The 17,352-nt window shown below is 41.7% G+C and overlaps 1 protein-coding gene across 3 annotated transcripts in view; it reads left to right on the forward strand.

Moving 5' to 3' along the window:
* LOC115108160 (microtubule-associated protein 1S-like) overlaps positions 1-17,352 on the forward strand; it is a 46,721-nt gene that overhangs the window by 20,151 nt on the left and 9,218 nt on the right. For 2 of the 3 annotated variants that reach the window (XM_029632190.2, XM_029632192.2), the window contains exons 3-5: positions 11,800-11,882; positions 12,926-13,066; positions 13,249-16,561. In XM_029632190.2, the coding sequence (XP_029488050.1) occupies positions 11,800-11,882; positions 12,926-13,066; positions 13,249-16,561 (3,537 nt within the window). The remainder of the gene's footprint in view (positions 1-11,799; positions 11,883-12,925; positions 13,067-13,248; positions 16,562-17,352) is intronic. The other variant, XM_029632191.2, reaches the window with a different exon arrangement.

Raw genomic sequence — 17,352 nt, forward strand, 5'->3', positions numbered from 1 at the left:
TTAGCAAGATTAAGACTACTACTAATGTCCTTCAAGCAGTCCGCTCTGGATTCTTTGTGATGAAAACCGGGTAATGTATGTCACTGGCATTAAAGCTGCAATATGTAACTTTCTGGGCCACCTGACCAAATTCACATAGAAATGTAAGTTATAGATCTGTCATTGCAAGCAAGTCAAAGAAGTGGTAGTAGAGCTGTTAGAGGTGCACTATTTCTATGCTTCCCATTCTTACGTTTTGTTTTTTGCGTCTTTTACTTTCGGTTTTGTACACCAGCTTCAAACAGCTGAAAATACAATATTTTTGGTTATGGAAGAGCTATTTCACAGCAGTTCAGATGGTACAATTATTCTCTACACTATATTTGCTTGTTTTGTCATATTAACCGAAACAGTAAACATTTTAGCAACCAGAGAATGTCGGAGTGATTTCTGCCTAGTGCACCTTTTTACATCCGATTGCTTTGATGAAAGCAGACAATTCAACTTGTTTTAAATTGGCTTTGAATAATAGCTTTCTATGATGAAATTGAAATTTGAGTTGTGAATTAGACACTTGTTTTGGTTTGATTGTGTATGTCTAATAGGTGTCATGGAAGTCAACACTGATTTGACCATTGTGTTTTCAAATATCCCTTAAAATATGTGCAATTTCTTTTTTGGATCATAAAATCAGAGTACATTATATCAAATAGTTTGTTTTCATGCACTCTTGTCAGATGCTGAATGTTTATATAATGTTTATAAATATGTGTTTTCTGCAACAACAAAAATAATAATTTCCTCCCTCTTTTATCAAACAATTCGCAAAACGTCACCAATGCTGCTGCAGTCATTCTCTGTAGCAATATGTTGTTCAGTGGCTAGAGAGGACACAGTAATGAGAGAAATTGTACTACTGGAAAACGTATATGCTGCTGAAAATATTAAGATATAAGCTTATGCATCCTATATGAGAACTCATGAAAGGCGTTTGGCTATGTTTCATTCAGTCGCAATCCATTTAATAAGAGAACAAACGCAAAGCTGACACCTGTTGTCATTCCAATCCTCGCAACTAGACAGTTTATTTCTATCTGATTAAAAAAGAAGTCCAGACAGGCTAGGCCTATATTTGAGGAAACTTTCGGGATGGACATAGAGAATTAGGGAAGTGATACACGCACACCCGCACACCTAAAATGACCCATCAATCAAAGCCGGCTGCAGCACGTCCCTCTGACACAATCAAATCACATTTGTCCTTTCCTAAAAACGTATTCGCTTAAAATCCTTTCTGTAGGATAATCAAAAAATGGTCTACGTTGTAGAACGCTAAATCAATGTAGCATGTGATCTACATTGACGAGGGAAGTTAAGGGGGATAGAGACAGCTGTGATAGGCATGAAGATGAAATTGATAACCATTCGAAAATAAAAAACACACGCACGCGCAACCTAATGTTCAGCCGTTGATACATTTTTGTGACGCAATGGATAGTGACTTTGACACTACATTTTTAAAAAATTGAGTGCTTTATCTGAATCTGTGAAACCACTGATTGATAAGGGTCAACTCCGGGTGATATTTTTTTTTCTGTCTTCACTGTTCCCTTCTTGCGCAACTCCGCTGGCAACTCCGCTGGCCTATCGCTTCTCCCCTCTCTCTAGTTTGAATGAGAAGCCAATACACAGATCATTCAGAAAGTATTCAGACCCCTTGACTTTTTGCACATTTTGTAACGTTACAGCCTTATTCTAAAATGGATTTAAAAAATAATCCTCAGCAATCTACACAATACCCCATAATGACAAATGCGAAAGCAGGTTTTTAGAAATTTTGCAAATGTATTAAAAATGTAAAACAGAAATTCCTTATTTACATAATTATTCAGACGCTTTACTATGAGATTCGAAATTGAGCTCCGTTGCATCCTGTTTCCATTGATCATCATTGAGATATTTCTTCAACTTGATTGGAGTCTACCTGTGGTAAATTGATTTGGAAAGGCACACACCTGTCTATATAAGGTCCCACAGCTGACAGTGCATGTCAGAGCAAAACTCATACAATGAGGTCGAAGGAATTGTCTGTATACCTCCGCAGGTCCCCAAGAACAGTGGCTTCCATCATTCTTAAATGGAAGAAGTTTGGAACCACCAAATAGCTGGCCGCCCTGCCAAACTGAGCAATCGGGTGAGAAGGGCCTTGGTCAGGGAGGTGACCAAGAACCCAATGGTTACTGACAGTTTAAGAGTTCCTCTGTGGAGATTCTTCAACAAAGTACTGTGTAAAGGGTAGATGTAATATTTCAGTTTAATTTAATAAATTAGCAACATTTTCAAAAAACCTGTATTAACTTTGTCATTATGGGGTATTGTATGTAGATTGAGGGGAAAACATATTTTTTTTAGAATAAGGCTGTAATCTAACAATGTGGAAAAAGTCAAGGGGTCTGAATACTTTCTGATTGCACTGTATATGAACCGCAATGTAGTTTGAAACTTTTTTGGTGTGATGTGATCACATTGGCTAAATTGACATCTTTCACCACTGATGCTTTGCAAATGTAAAAAAACAGGCAGAGAGAAATTAATTAATTGACCCAATGAGCCCACAGACCTCTGTGGCAGTGTCCCAGATAACAATTTCTATTGGTCAACAGCTTATTTTCACGTAAAAAAAAATATTAAAAAATCTAAACCGCTCCGGATACCTACCTTAGTGAATTGACAAGGAAAGTATGAAGGGAAGAGAGACAGTTATGCAATCGTATGAAGATGAAATTGACAATATAAGTATAATATAAATATAAGTAAATACACGCAACATGTCCATAGCCTATTTATCAGATTCCAAATTGTACCATGCCAGGTTGGAGAGGATTGGCACATTATCCATTTGACAGAACATTAGCGCATTATAGGCCTCCGAGCCAGAATAACCTTATTGAATAATTAAATATTATTTTAATTAGTCTTTTTTACAGACCTATTTATTTACTAATAAGCAATGATGGGCTAAATTACTTCTATGCTCCGTTGAGGCAAGTAACACTGAAACATGCATGAGAGCATCAGGATGACCACGCTCTCTGCAGCCGATGTAAGACCTTTAAACAGGTCAGCATTCACAAGGCCACAGGGCCAGACAGATTACCAGGATGTGTACTCCAAGCATGTGCTGACCAACTGGCAAGTGTCTTCACTGACATTTTCAACCTTTCCCTGAGTCTGTAATACCAACATGTTTCAAGCAGACCACCATAGTCCCTCTGCCCAAGAACACCAACATAACCTGCCTAAATGACTACCGACCCATAGCACTCACGTCTGTAGCCATGAAATGCTTATAATTGGCTGGTCATGGCTCACATCAACACCATTATCCCAGAAACCCTAGACACATCCACAGATGATGCCATCTCTATTGCACTCCATACTGGCCTTTCCCACCTGGACAAAAGGAACACCTATGTGAGAATGCTGTTGATTGACTACAGCTCAACGTTCAACACCATAGTGCCCTCAAAGCTCATCACTAAGCTAAACATCTTTCTCTGCAACTGGATCCTGGACTACCTGACAGGCTGCCCCCAGGTGGTAAGGGTAGGTAACAACACAACCGCCACACTGATCCTCAACACGGGGGCCCCTCAGGGGTGCATGCTCAGTCCCCTCCTGTACTCCCTGTTCATTCATGACTGCACGGCCAGGTACAACTCCAACACCATCATTTAAGTTTGCCAATGACACAACCGTGGCAGACCTAATCACCGACAATGACGAGACAGCTTATAGGGAGAGGGTCAGAGACCTGACCGTGTGGTGCAAGGACAACCTCTCCCTCAACGTGATCAAGACAAAGGAGATGATTGTGGACTACTGGAAAAAGAGGACTGAGCATGCCCCCATTCTCATCGACGGGGCTGTATTGGAGCAGGTTGAGAGCTTTAAGTTTCTTGGGGTCCACATCACCAACAAACTAACATGTTCCATGGTGGTCTGCTTAAAACATGTTGGTATTACAGACTTGGACAGGGAGAGGTTGAAAATGTCAGTGAAGACACTTGTCAGTTGGTCAGCGCATGCTCGCAGTACACGTCCTGGTAATCAATCTGGCCCTGCGGCCTTGTGAATGATGACCTGTCTTAATGAACTTTCTCCATTTATAGACAATTTGTGGAATGATTAACATCGAGGCTTTTAGAGATACTTTTGTCATTCTTTCCAGCTTTATGCAAGCCAAAAATTCGTAATCTTAGGTCTTCTGATCTCTTTTGTTCGAGGCGTTCACATCAGGCAATGCTTCTTGTGAATCGCAAACTCAAAATTGATTTTTATATTTTTTTATAGGGCAAGGCAGCTCATTGATGGGACTCCAGGTTAGCTGGCTTCTGACTCCAATTAGCTTTTGGAGAAGTCATTAGCCTAGGGGTTCACATACTTTTTCCAACCTACACTGTGAATGTCTATTGTTTTGACTTAGATGAAGATCACGTTTTATGCAGAAATCCAGGTAATTCCAAAGGGTTCACATACTTTTTCTTGCCACTGTACAATTACCTCGACTAATCGGGGCCCCTGTACATTGACCCTGTACCGGTACCACTTGTACAGTGGGGCAAAAAAAGTATTTAGTCAGCCACCAATTGTGCAAGTTCTCCCACTTAAAAAGATGAGGCCTGTAAATTTTCATCATAGGTACACTTCAACTATGACAGACAAAATGAGAGAAAAAAAATCCAGAAAATCACATTGTAGGATTTTTAATGAATGTATTTGCAAATTATGGTGGAAAATAAGTATTTGGTCACCTACAAACAAGCAAGATTTCTGGCTCTCACAGACCTGTAACTTCTTCTTTAAGAGGCTCCTCTGTCCTCCACAGTCGTTACCTGTATTAATGGCACCTGTTTGAACTTGTTATCAGTATAAAAGACACCTGTCCACAACCTCAGTCACACTCCAAACTCCACTATGGCCAAGACCAAAGAGCTGTCAAAGGACACCAGAAACAAAATTGTAGACCTGCACCAGGCTGGGAAGACGATCTGCAATAGGTAAGCAGCTTGGTTTGAAGAAATCAACTGTGGGAGCAATTATTAGGAAATGGAAGTCATACAAGACCACCTCGATCTCCCTCGATCTGGGGCTCCACGCAAGATCTCACCCCGTGGGGTCAAAATGATCACAAGAACGGTGAGCAAAAATCCCAGAACCACATGGGGGGACCTAGTGAATGGCCTGCAGAGAGCTGGGACCAAAGTAACAAAGCCTACCATCAGTAACACACTACGCCGCCAGGGACTCAAATCCTGCAGTGCCAAACGTGTCCCTCTGCTTACGCCAGTACATGTCCAGGCCCGTCTGAAGTTTGCTAGAGAGCATTTGGATGATCCAGAAGAAGATTGGGAGAATGTCATATGGTCAGATGAAACCAAAATATAACTTTTTGGTAAAAGCTCAACTCGTCGTGTTTGGAGGACGAATGCTGAGTTGCATCCAAAGAACACCATACCTACTGTGAAGCATGGGGGTGGAAACATCATGCTTTGGGGCTGTTTTTCTGCAAAGGGACCAGGACGACTGATCAGTGTAAAGGAAAGACTGAATGGGGCCATGTATTGTGAGATTTTGAGTGAAAGTCTCCCATCAGCAAGGGTATTGAAGATGGAAAGTGGCTGGGTCTTTCAGCATGACAATGATCCCAAACAGACTGCCCGGGCAACGAAGGAGTGGCTTCGTAAGAAGCATTTCAAGGTCCTGGAGTGGCCTAGCCAGTCTCCAGATCTCAACCCCATAGAAAATCTTTGGAGGGAGTTGAAAGTCCGTGTTGCCCAGCAACAGCCCCAAAACATCACTGCTCTAGAGGAGATCTGCATGGAGGAATGGGCCAAAATACCAGCAACAGTGTGTGAATACCTTGTGAAGACTTACAGAAAACGTTTGACCTCTGTCATTGCCAACAAAGGGTATATAACAAAGTATTGAGAAACTTTTGTTATTGACCAAATACTTATTTTCCACCATATAATTTGCAAATAAATTCATAGAAAATCCTACAATGTGATTTTCTGGATTTTATTTCCTCATTTTTTTCTGTCATAGTTGAAGTGTACCTATGATGAAAATTACAGGCCTCATCTTTTTAAGTGGGAGAACTTGCACAATTGGTGGCTGACTAAATACTTTTTTGCCCCACTGTAACTGCAGTATGCTGCAAATTTTGCACTTCTTTTTTTTACTGCAGTAATTTCTTATTTTAACTGCAGTACACTTCAGTTAGGTAGCCTTGTGGTTAGAGCGTTGGGCCAGTAACCGAAAGGTTGATGGATAAAGTCCCCGAGATGACAAGGTAAAAATCTGTCGTCTGCCCCTGAACAAGGCAGTTAACCCACTGTTCCCCGTTAGCCCGTCATTGTAAACAAGAATTTGTGACTGACTTGCCTATTTAAAGGTTCAATTAAAATAAAAAATATACAATTACAGCGTCACACACAGTCGACTGCTGTTACTGTACTTTTACTGCAGTTTCAAAACTGCAATCATTTTTTGTAAGGGTGGTTTTATTCACCTTTAAAAAAAATACATTTTGATTGAGATGACCATGTAGAATGTGCAGATTTCACCAGTGCGACCAAAAATGTATTTAATTCGCACAGCCAAGTCAAAGGGTCACAAAGTTCAACTAAATGTTTGCGGTCTCGAGCTGGGGGGGTTTACTGGCTGCCCTGTTTACCCACTGCGATTTACAGCTCAGATTAAAACCCTCTATCCAGGGAGCGTGCACTGCAGACACATGGGATGAGGGGGTGGTCCGTGTTTTTTATTATATTATTTTTTTAACCTTTATTTAACTATGCAAGTCAGTTAAGAACAAATTCTTATTTTCAATGACGGCCTAGGAACAGTGGGTTAACTGCCTGTTCAGGGGCAGAACGGCAGATTTGTATCTTGTCAGCTCAGGGATTTGAACTTGCAACCTTCCGGTTACTAGTCCAACGCTCTAACCACTAGGCTACCCTGCCCGTGGTCCGTGTGTGTTTGGATAGACCTGCAAATGGCAAACCTTAAAAAGAATGACAATTCACCTCAGAAAGAAGCCAGAAGAGAAATATGACAGAATCTTAAAGATATTCCTCTTTCAAAATCCTGATTTCAAATCTGTTCTTCCTTTGCTTTGCGGTCTGACTCATCCATTTGAAGAATAAAGGCAGAAACTGGAACCATCCAGTTCTGTTTCCTTTCAGCCATATCGCTGTGAATATTTCAGGCTGCTTTCAGATTTGTCTTTTCCAGCCGCACAGAATGATACATTGCAATGTGTGTATGTACATTAAGAACCTGACAGTAGAAGGATCTGCCCCGAGGGGCAAATGGAGCCAACTCCCAGAGCCATCAAAGATGAGACGTCAAAGAGGGCAGGGGAACGGAGCATGGATTTTGTTGTAGGGTAATCCTTAAAAGTCCAGCTTAGCTGGTTTTCATTTGCACAATGTCTCAGTCTCACGTGGTGGGGAGTCGGATGCTGGCCTTTGTGCCGCTCAAGTTTCTCCCTGCAGGGGGCACTTCTCTGATAGGACAGGGCTCAACCAGACACGAGGCACATATGGAGAAAAGGACTGTGGTAGTCCCGTATCTTGGTAGTCATGAAGCCTTTTGTTTGAATAATTCTTGTTATTCATGGATTCAACTAATATCTGTTCTCTGTGAGATTCACACTGATGGACCATTATATACACGATCTGGTCATGGGCCTTGTTGAAGCATTCCAAAATAGAATTAAGATAATTTGTGTGAACTTAATTCTTTGCTTCCTTGTGCTATTGTGTTCTCTGGCTGTGTATAGCCTCTGCAGCTGTTGCCATAGCAACACCGTAGCTCGACTAGCTAACAGGAAGGAAGTGCTTTCTTGTGTTGGGTTTCGTCTCTACACCAGGGTCAAGGTTGGAGCCGAGGCCCTCTCTTTGAGCATGTCTCTTTTCTTTTTACACGTTCTAGTGACTGGAAAGAATGGTTCCTCTCCTTTCAGCACAGCAAATGGGGTTGATGAGGGTTATAACAAGGATGGGAAGTTGATATACCAATGACATTGGTTTCTCAATGCTGTCCACAACTACCTTCTGTGCACTTCAGTGATGTTCGGGGGACTGGCGATAACCAATGATCAACTTATCTTCGTATAAGGACGCAATCATGTACAGTACTCGGGGGGGCGTTACCAGACAGTGGTCAATGATTGGTTCACTGGATAATTGAGTGACTGAGCACTATGATCTCCATGTTCTAATATACCATAGTTACTTCCTTAACTGGGTGGTAATTCAATAAGAGGTTCAATACCTGCTAGCACGTGTGACGACGACAGCAAGCAACAATTACTTTCTAAATCTCGCTTCTTGGCTGGCTGGACCATCCACACCAACAACCTGACCTGTGCTGGGTTTCTTGGGTAACTGTCCACTCACTTTTGGATCTACTGAGCTTTTGGTTAATGTGCATTTGAGCTGTTATTCATGTAGCAGACACAGTGTAGTAAGTGACAACTTTTGCAGTGTAAATGTTCATACGGTTAGAAGGGGAAAAACTCCAAGCAGAACTATCTCACTGGCAGTCCTTTCTCTCGCTCCCACAGACTTTTTAGCCATACAGTGTGTGTTACCTATAGAACCCATAAATAAGCACACAGTTCTTGATTTCTGCCGGCCTTCCATGATTATTTCACCTTTTAGATTATGTAGCTCCACTACTCCAGGCACAAAACAGTCCCCACGCCCACCCCCTAATAATGATTGGGATTCGGTGTGGAAAATTGTAGGTTAAATGGGGATGCTGTTGGGTGCAGCACATGAGTGAATGCCACTGTATTCTGTCATGTGATGCAGTAGGATTTTGACTCACAGGTCGTTTATTCAGCCTAGATAGCCTCGGCATGACATTGCAACTTTTGAACCCTGCTTATAACTAGAATTCTAAACAAATATAGACTAAAACAAAAAATATGATCTAAAAGTGTTGCCTTTTTTTGTTTCTCTTGATTTTTATAGCATTATTCTATGTGTATTTTCTTTTACCAAGAACATTCTAACTTCTGGTAAGTCATGTTTTGTTTTTTGCTTCAGCCTTGTCTGGTTTCAGTGCCTTGTCTGGTTTCAGTGCCTTGTCTGGTTTCAGTGCCTTGTCTGGTTTCAGTGCCTTGCCTTGTTTTGAACCTATTCTCTCTTCAGACCTGCACTAAAAGTTAGTTACACTGCAAGCCCAGGGTTTATCTTTGTGCTATGCAAAGCTCTGTGCCTCAAACTGTGCACAGGGGTCGACATTCACTGTTGTCATCTTGTCCAGGAAAAGTTTTTAAAAAAACTAAAAAACAATTGTTGGACAAGAAGAATATAGATTTGTTGGACATTTTAATGGACAAGTAAAAAAAAATATATAGTCATTATTCTGACCAGAATTGGATCAGAGGCCAACATTGGAATAATATTCAAATCTATTTTTTATGTACATAAATAAAAAAAGCCTACATGTCAGTGTAGTAGATATGCATATTGTCCAAACCCATGAGGACATGAGGCGCCAGAAAATGGAGACAAACTTTGATTTTTTAAAATTACATAAATATGGGCTAAATGCCAGTCATGTTTGACAAATATAATGAAGGATATTTACCATTAAGGTCTAAAGGCTTTAATCTGTCGACATGCTCGAGGGACGGTTCATTCAAATGATCACAAGACCTGAGAGTGAAGGACAGTGCCTGTTGCGCACCGCACATCACCCACCTTGAATCTGAGCGGAGGCGGTCAGCATTCTGAAACTATTTAACCATAAACGTAGTTGTTTAAACCCTGTACGTTTTATGTCTTATGAAGCATGTTTTACCCTGTTTCAAAGTAACCTATCCTAGCCAAAATACGACCATAGAAGTGTTGAATGTATTATTTTATTAGCACTTAAATGCTGGTTTCAATTGCATATTTTCTCATGTTATATTGGTTTTCATTTTTTTATTAATTGTTTTATTGTCCAGCACCCAAAGGCATAATCCTAGTCATATTAGTAACCCATGCTAGTTGATGCATCTTTAGATCTCCCCGCTTTCTTAATTTCTAACAGATATTTTAATCTCTCAAGTGAAACCCAGGCTATATCACATCCGGCCGTGAGTCCCATAGGGCGGCGCACAATTGGCCCAGCGTTGTCCGGGTTTGGCCGGGGATAGTCCGTCATTGTAAATAAAACATTTGTTCATGGAGCCGCCTCCTTTTTTTCTTATTTTTCGCCTAAAATGACATACCCAAATCTAACTGCCTGTAACTCATGACCTGAAGCTAGGATATGTGTATTCTTGATACCATTTTAAAGGAAACACTTGTAGAAATTTTAAATGAATGTAGGGGAATATATCACATTAGATCTGGTAAAAGATGGTACAAAAAAGGCGTGTTTTTTTCTTTGTAATATCTTTGAAATGCAAGAGAAAGGCCATAATGTATTATGCCAGCCCAGGCGCAATTTAGATTTTGACTACTAGATGGCAGTGTATGTGCAAAGTTTAAGACTGATCCAATGAACCATTGCATTTCTGTTCAAACTTTTGTATCAAGACTGCCCAAATGTGCCTAATTGGTTTATTAATACATTTTCAAGTTCATAACTGTGCACTCTCCTCAAACAATAGCATGGTATTATTTCACTGTAATAGCTACTGTAAATTGGACAGTGCAGTTAGATTAACAATAATTTAAGCCTTCTGCCAATATCAGATATGTCTGTGTCCTGGGAAATGTTCTTGTTACTTACAACCTCATGCTGATCACATTAGCCAACGTTACCTCAACCGTCCCGCGGGGGACCCATCGATCCTGTAGAGGTTTTAATTAACTGATTTGCCTAGTTAAGTAAAGGTTAAACATATATATATAAATAATAAACGCTTGTGCATGTTTTGCGGTTTTGAGAACAGTGTTTTGCCACTAAATGCATTTTGGCACATTAATGCGTGCATTGTTGACCTTTATAATATGACGAAATGAAACTTTATCATTTTAAGCTAAACGGTCTGATCTGTTGCATCAGTCTCATTGATATTTTTATAGGGAATTATTTTATAAAGATTTGGTTGTAAATGTAATGTTGCAATATTTTATAGGCAACCAATGGTGGCCAACCATCCTCCAGGAGAGCCTTAAAGGGTGTAGTATTTTGAGACGGGCTTGAATATGCAAAGAAGCCAATAGGCAGAGTGTAGCCTACATTGTCTGATTCTGTATGGTAAAAAAGATGGTAATGAGTTGTGTTTTGAAAGGTGGTTCCTTGCATCATTCAATGGTGAAAAATGGTGATAAGTGGCTAAACAAGTTCAAATCAAGCCCTGGAGCAGCATAGTTTCTCTCGCTTTACAGAGGCATTCAATTCTATAGACTGGTTGTTTCTAATGCTGACATGGATCTTTTTCTTGCTGTGGTCAAGATTAACTGTGAGCTGGTCAAGACTAACAGACTACACTAGAGATTAAAGGCTTTATAAATACATTTGATTTGATTGATTGAGCTGAAGTGATCTACATCTGCTAATCGGTTTACTGTAAAACAAAAAGAGATATTTTGACATCTGATTTTCCCAACCTTTTTAACCTTTTTGGTGGATGCAGGATCTGTTATTCCCAAACTATCCACATATAGCATAGACTATTGCCCAGTACCCCTTGTTTTTGTCAGGTCTAAAGGAACAGGCTAGGCTCTATTTTAACCCCTACCTCCCTGGAGCCTTTTCCCTCACTCTCAGGTGTCTGACCACTTTCTCCCTCCTTCCCTATAGGCCAGAGGACACTGCAGCACAGTGGAGACGTTCTAGACACCAAGGTGGTGGGGAACCCATCCCATGAGTTGGTCTGCTCAGAGGTGAGACTTAATTAGGCTACATCTCTCACTGTTGAATGTCAGACCTCGGTGTTGAAGTCTTATTTTGGTTTCAAGGTATATTTTGTGTAGTCCAAATTCATTTTAAAATACTGGAAAATAAACCATGTTGAGAATGACAATAGGATATTTACTAAAGTATGCTCTGCTTTGCATAACAATTGCTTTGTCCTGAGATGGAAAGGATCCAATTGCTCAGATGACACCTGCAGTACACACTGCCATCACATTACACGGTTCTTTGCCCTGCCATCTAGCGCTCTTTTCATACTGGAAATCCTATCCTGTCGTTGCTGTAATGAAATATAACCTGCCTCACTTGAACCAATAATCTACTTCATTCAGCCTGTGCTTGTCAGCTAATGCTTGTGATGCTTAATTCACCAATATTTCAGAATGCATTCAATATTAGGGGAAATAATCTCTTGCGTTCTCATTCTGTATGAGCATATCTGCGGGTAAATTTGGGAATTATTTCAATGTCATGGCTGAACAACGTTTGCAGTATGTTTAGTACTGTGAAGATTATGTGAACAGTAATTCCTGAAATACTTTCTCTGGGAAAGGATGGGGGGGGGGGTGTGTAAGGAATTTGAGAAGTTTTGTAACAATAGAATATTGCCATGGAGTTTGAGGGGCTGCCTTTTTTATCATGAAAATGTTAAAACACGTGATCCTTTTTTATTGATCACTTAATAACATTGTATGTAGGCTATACATTGAAATCAGCATGTGGGTTGATTGTGGCCTAAGGCACCAAAACAAATTGTGTGCAGCCTTTAAAAAAATATCCGATCTGGCTAGTATGCATGTCATTTGGATCAAGATGATCGTTTTTTCTTGCCATGTTCCCTTTTTATCATATTATAGACTGTAAACATTTTTTTTTAATCTTGAATGAGAGGCCTTGTTTATCTGTATTTTCAGTGACACTAAGCACAATCTAAACTATTGCCCTATTTGGAATTGTATAGGCTACTAAATGGAGCTTAATTTCATGACTACTTTTCCTTCCATTTCCCTAGGTGCGCCGGCTTATATCTGACGTGTCTCGCCACAAGTTGTTGGTTCTTGCTGGACAATGTGTCGAAGAGGCAGGAGACCTGGTCTTACAAACAGGATGTTTCTCTCTCAGTGACTTCATTCAGATATTTGCTGATGAAGAGGTGAGTTATTTTACTGTAATATACACAGAGTATACCAGACATTTGTCATAGGAATAGCAAATGTTCTTAATGTTTTGTACAATCAGTGTATATTCTAAGTTACAGATTTAATCTAAATTCAAAGCATTATTAATAAGCTGGTCAAGTGATTTTACATCAAACCATTCTATCTTTTTGAATAGATTGGAGAGTTATTGAGCTCGGCAGACCCTACACAAAAAGCTAGCCTCACACTGAGTTGTCCTAACACTGGAGTGTGGAAGAACTCCGTGTTGGAGAAACACAACCTACAAGACTTCATTGACATCAAAACAAACCTGCCATCAGTGCTACCTGAAATGGAAGGTCTGCAAGAGTTCACAGAATATCTCTCCGAGTCCCTGGAGCCACAGTCTTCTTTTGAGCTGCTGGAGCCCCCCAGTACTGTGGGCTTCCTCAAACTCTCTCGCCCCTGCTGTTACGTATTTCCAGGTGGGAGAGGAGACTCTGCCTTCTTTGCTGTTAACGGTTTCAACATCCTGGTCAACGGTGGGTCCGATCCACGCTCCTGTTTCTGGAAACTGGTTAGACATCTGGACAGAGTTGACTGCCTGCTCCTCACCCACATCGGTACTGACAATCTTCCAGGGGTGAACAGTCTTCTCCAAAGGAAAGTGGTAGAACTGGAGGATGAACAATCTGCCGACTCTCAGATCAATGAGGACTGGATGAAAAATCTAATTTCTCCTGATATTGGCATAGTTTTTCTTAATGCTCCAGAGAGATTAAAGTCATTCGAGGGTGATCCCAAAGAACTGCGGAGCTGCGATCAGGTGGCACTCACGTTGCAGCATCTTGACAGGCTAACAATCAATCCAGAGCCTCTTAGTCGCTCAAATGGACCCACCATTGAGCCTGTTATACTTTTCCAGAAGATGGGAGTCGGTCGTCTAGAGCTGTATGTTCTTAACCCAGTCAAAGGCAGTAAAGAGCTTGAGGCTTTGATGAAGAACTGGCCCGGCAATGGATCCAACATGAAAGGCTCAGAGATACCCCTGCCTTGCCTTGTCTCCATCTGTGCTCTATTGGTGTGGCATCCTGCCAGTACTCATGAGAAGATCATTCGAGTTCTCTTCCCTGGGTGTACTCCGCAGGCCAAGATTCTTGAAGGACTTGACAAAGTAAAGCATCTAGAATTCCTGAAACACCCCGCCGTGAGCCTTAGGGACCTTGAAGCATCCAAATCAGATAAACAACCAAAACGTGCAGAGAGTCGGGAGAGCCTTAAGTCCCTTCCCAAGGACTCCAGACCTAGCAGTGCCTTGCTGAAGGACAAACTTGGACGTGGGGACCTTAGGAAACAAGACGTGAAGACCAAGCCCAAAGGCCCAAGTGACATTGCTCCTAAAGAAAAGGAAGGGGATGAGAAGTTGAAATTGAAGGATGTGGATGCTAAACAAAGACTTCCAAAGCCCGAAAAGCTTATGACAAAGAAGGAACCTTTAAAGGATGAGAAAAAAGAAGTCAAAAAGAGGGATGATAAAGCCTCTGCAGTTGTTGCCAAAAAGGATGAGAATGTGGAGAAAAAGAGAGAACCAATTAAGAAAGAACCTCTTGGTCTAAAACCAAAGAAAGACATCAAACCTGATCCAAAGAAAGAGATCAAGAAGGAAATCAAGCCAGATGAGAAGAAACCAACAAAACCTGTCAGCAAGGATGTCAAAAAAGTGACAGCTGGACCTTCATTAGGAAACGCAGAAGCAAAAAAAAATGTAGGCAAGAATGGAACTTTGAAGGATGCAATCCCCAAGAAAGACTCATTGAACAAGGGGGGAAAGTCAAAGACGAGTAAAAAGACAGAGAATCAAAAAGCTTCAGCCTCTGAAGGGGATGCGGATCGTTCTAAGATGTCAACGCCTGAAGACATGACAGTGGAATTCGAGAAGCTCAGAGCAGAAAATGGAGAGTCAGAGAAAAAGACTGCTGTTGTAGCGAGCACTATAGCTAACAATGAAGGAATGGCGCAACCTGAAACAGAGAATGGATCAAGAGAAAATGCAGAGAAGGGTAACATCTTGGAAAGTCCAGAAAAGTTCCGCTGCATGGAGACACTCCCAAATCCAGAGAAGTCCCTGGGAACCACTTCACCTCTTGCCAAAACTCCTAAAAGTGACCGCAGTGTGAACTTTGATATTACACCAACTGAATACAGACTTCTTGATGGGGCCCTGCGAAATGGACAAGATGCATGTGCCAGCTCAGATGAGAAGACTTTAGAGTTGGTCTCCCCTGCTGACTCAGCCCCTAATAGCGCTGGGCATACCCCTTTCCACCAATCACCTGAAGAGGATGCTCAGGGCTCTGGTGAGGACAGTAGTCTCGGGGGAAGGGTGCCTAGCCTTGGCTTTGAAGACTGCCATGTCATGGGTTCTTGCAGGAACTCTGAGGTAGGCTCCTTGAAGGGGAACCTAGAGAACTCTACATCGTCCCAGGAGAAGCAATCAAGCCTTTTGACACTGAGTCCCTTCATGCTGCCGGACTCTGTCTCCCCCAATATTACCTCTATGCCTGCTGAAATCGGTTCCCCACACTCGACAGAAGTTGATGAGTCTCTTTCCGTGTCTTTTGAACAGGTGCTCCCATCTATTGATGAGTCACCCAAGGGAGACCATATGGACAGGTCCTACTCTAATGGGCATTTTGCTGATCCTGACCCCAAAATGGGGATGTCCTTACCTTTGAGGACATGTCATAACATGCGTCCGCCAGGGGACGGCTCAGAGGAACGCCTTACTGGATTTCAGGGTCTTCTCCCTGACGTTCCCCATGACGTCGACCTCTGCCTGGTCTCACCTTGTGAATTCAAGCATCCGAAATCCCCAGAGAACCAACAACAGCATCTGTCTCCGGGGCTAGCGACCGGTAGCCCGCGAGAACTATCAGAAAACAGCAACCACTCCCAGGACCTAGCTAAGCCACAAAGCGTCATTCATAGTGATCGACATTCGCCACAAGGTCAGGAGACTCCACCCACATCTGCTAGTGAGTCCCTCAACACAGCCACAGATTCAGACATACCCCCAGGGACTGAAGACTGCCCCTCCATCACTGCGGACATGGACTCTGATGAGGATTCTGGGAGTTTCCCACCCCACCATCCACACGACCATCCCAGCTCTCACTCCTCCAACAGGGGAGCTCAACATTCCTCTCAGGACCCTCCCCCAGCCCCAATGAAGGACCTGCCACCCTTGCCGCCCCAGCCCGGTGCCTGCATGGCTGACCCTGAGGCTGATGCTCCAAGCAAGACCTCAAAGAGCAGTGCCACAAAAACCAAGAAACCAGCTGGGGTCACACACAGGTTAACGTCAGCCACCAGTACAACTCTGAACAGCAAGACCAAGACTGGCAGCACAACTGGTACGTTGAAAATCACCTCAAGTCTTGACACAAGGCCTTCATCCCGCAATATCACTAATGGCTCCAGACCTGGGACTACAAGGTCAACTTTTTCAGGTAGGCACAGTCAGTGTTTTACACTTAGAACGATGACATTTGATAATCTTTTATTACTTGATTTCTAAAATCAATTTACAAAGCATTAGGAACACCTTCCAGATATGTGACTCTTTTCAGGAAGCTAGGCGTATATCGAGCTTCACTACTTCATAGGAGAGTCATTTGAATGTAAACTTTTTAACCTGTCTGGGAATGTAGCGGAACCCCTCACCAACAGCCAGTGAAATTGCAGGGCACCAAATACAAATCAACAGAAATCTCATAAATCAAATTTCAAGATACAATTCTTGTTAATCCAGCCACAGTGTCTGATTTCAAAAATGCTTTACAGCAAAAGCTCCACAAACAATTGTTAGGTCACCACCATGTCACAGAAAAACCTAGCCATTTTTCCAGCCAAAGAGAGGAGTCACAAAAAGCACAAATAGAGATTAAATTAATCACTAACCTTTGATGATCTTCATCAGATGACACTCATAGGACTTCATGTTACACAATACATGTATGTTTTGTTCGATAAAGTGCATATTTATATCCAAAAATCTCATTTTACATTGGCGTGTTATGTTCAGTAGTTCCAAAACATGAGGTGATTTTGCAGAGAGCCACATCATCTTACAGAAATACTCATTATAAATGTGGATGAAAATACAAGTTTTATGCATGGAACATTAGATAAACTTCTCCTTAATGCAACCGCTGTGTCAGATTTTTAAAAAACTTTGCATGGTATGCTTTTTCAGTAATCTGAGTACGGAGCTCAGAGCCCAAACCAGCCAAAATAAATA

This window comes from Oncorhynchus nerka, linkage group LG24 (genome assembly GCF_034236695.1).
Source record: "Oncorhynchus nerka isolate Pitt River linkage group LG24, Oner_Uvic_2.0, whole genome shotgun sequence".
Classification (NCBI taxonomy): domain Eukaryota; kingdom Metazoa; phylum Chordata; class Actinopteri; order Salmoniformes; family Salmonidae; genus Oncorhynchus; species Oncorhynchus nerka.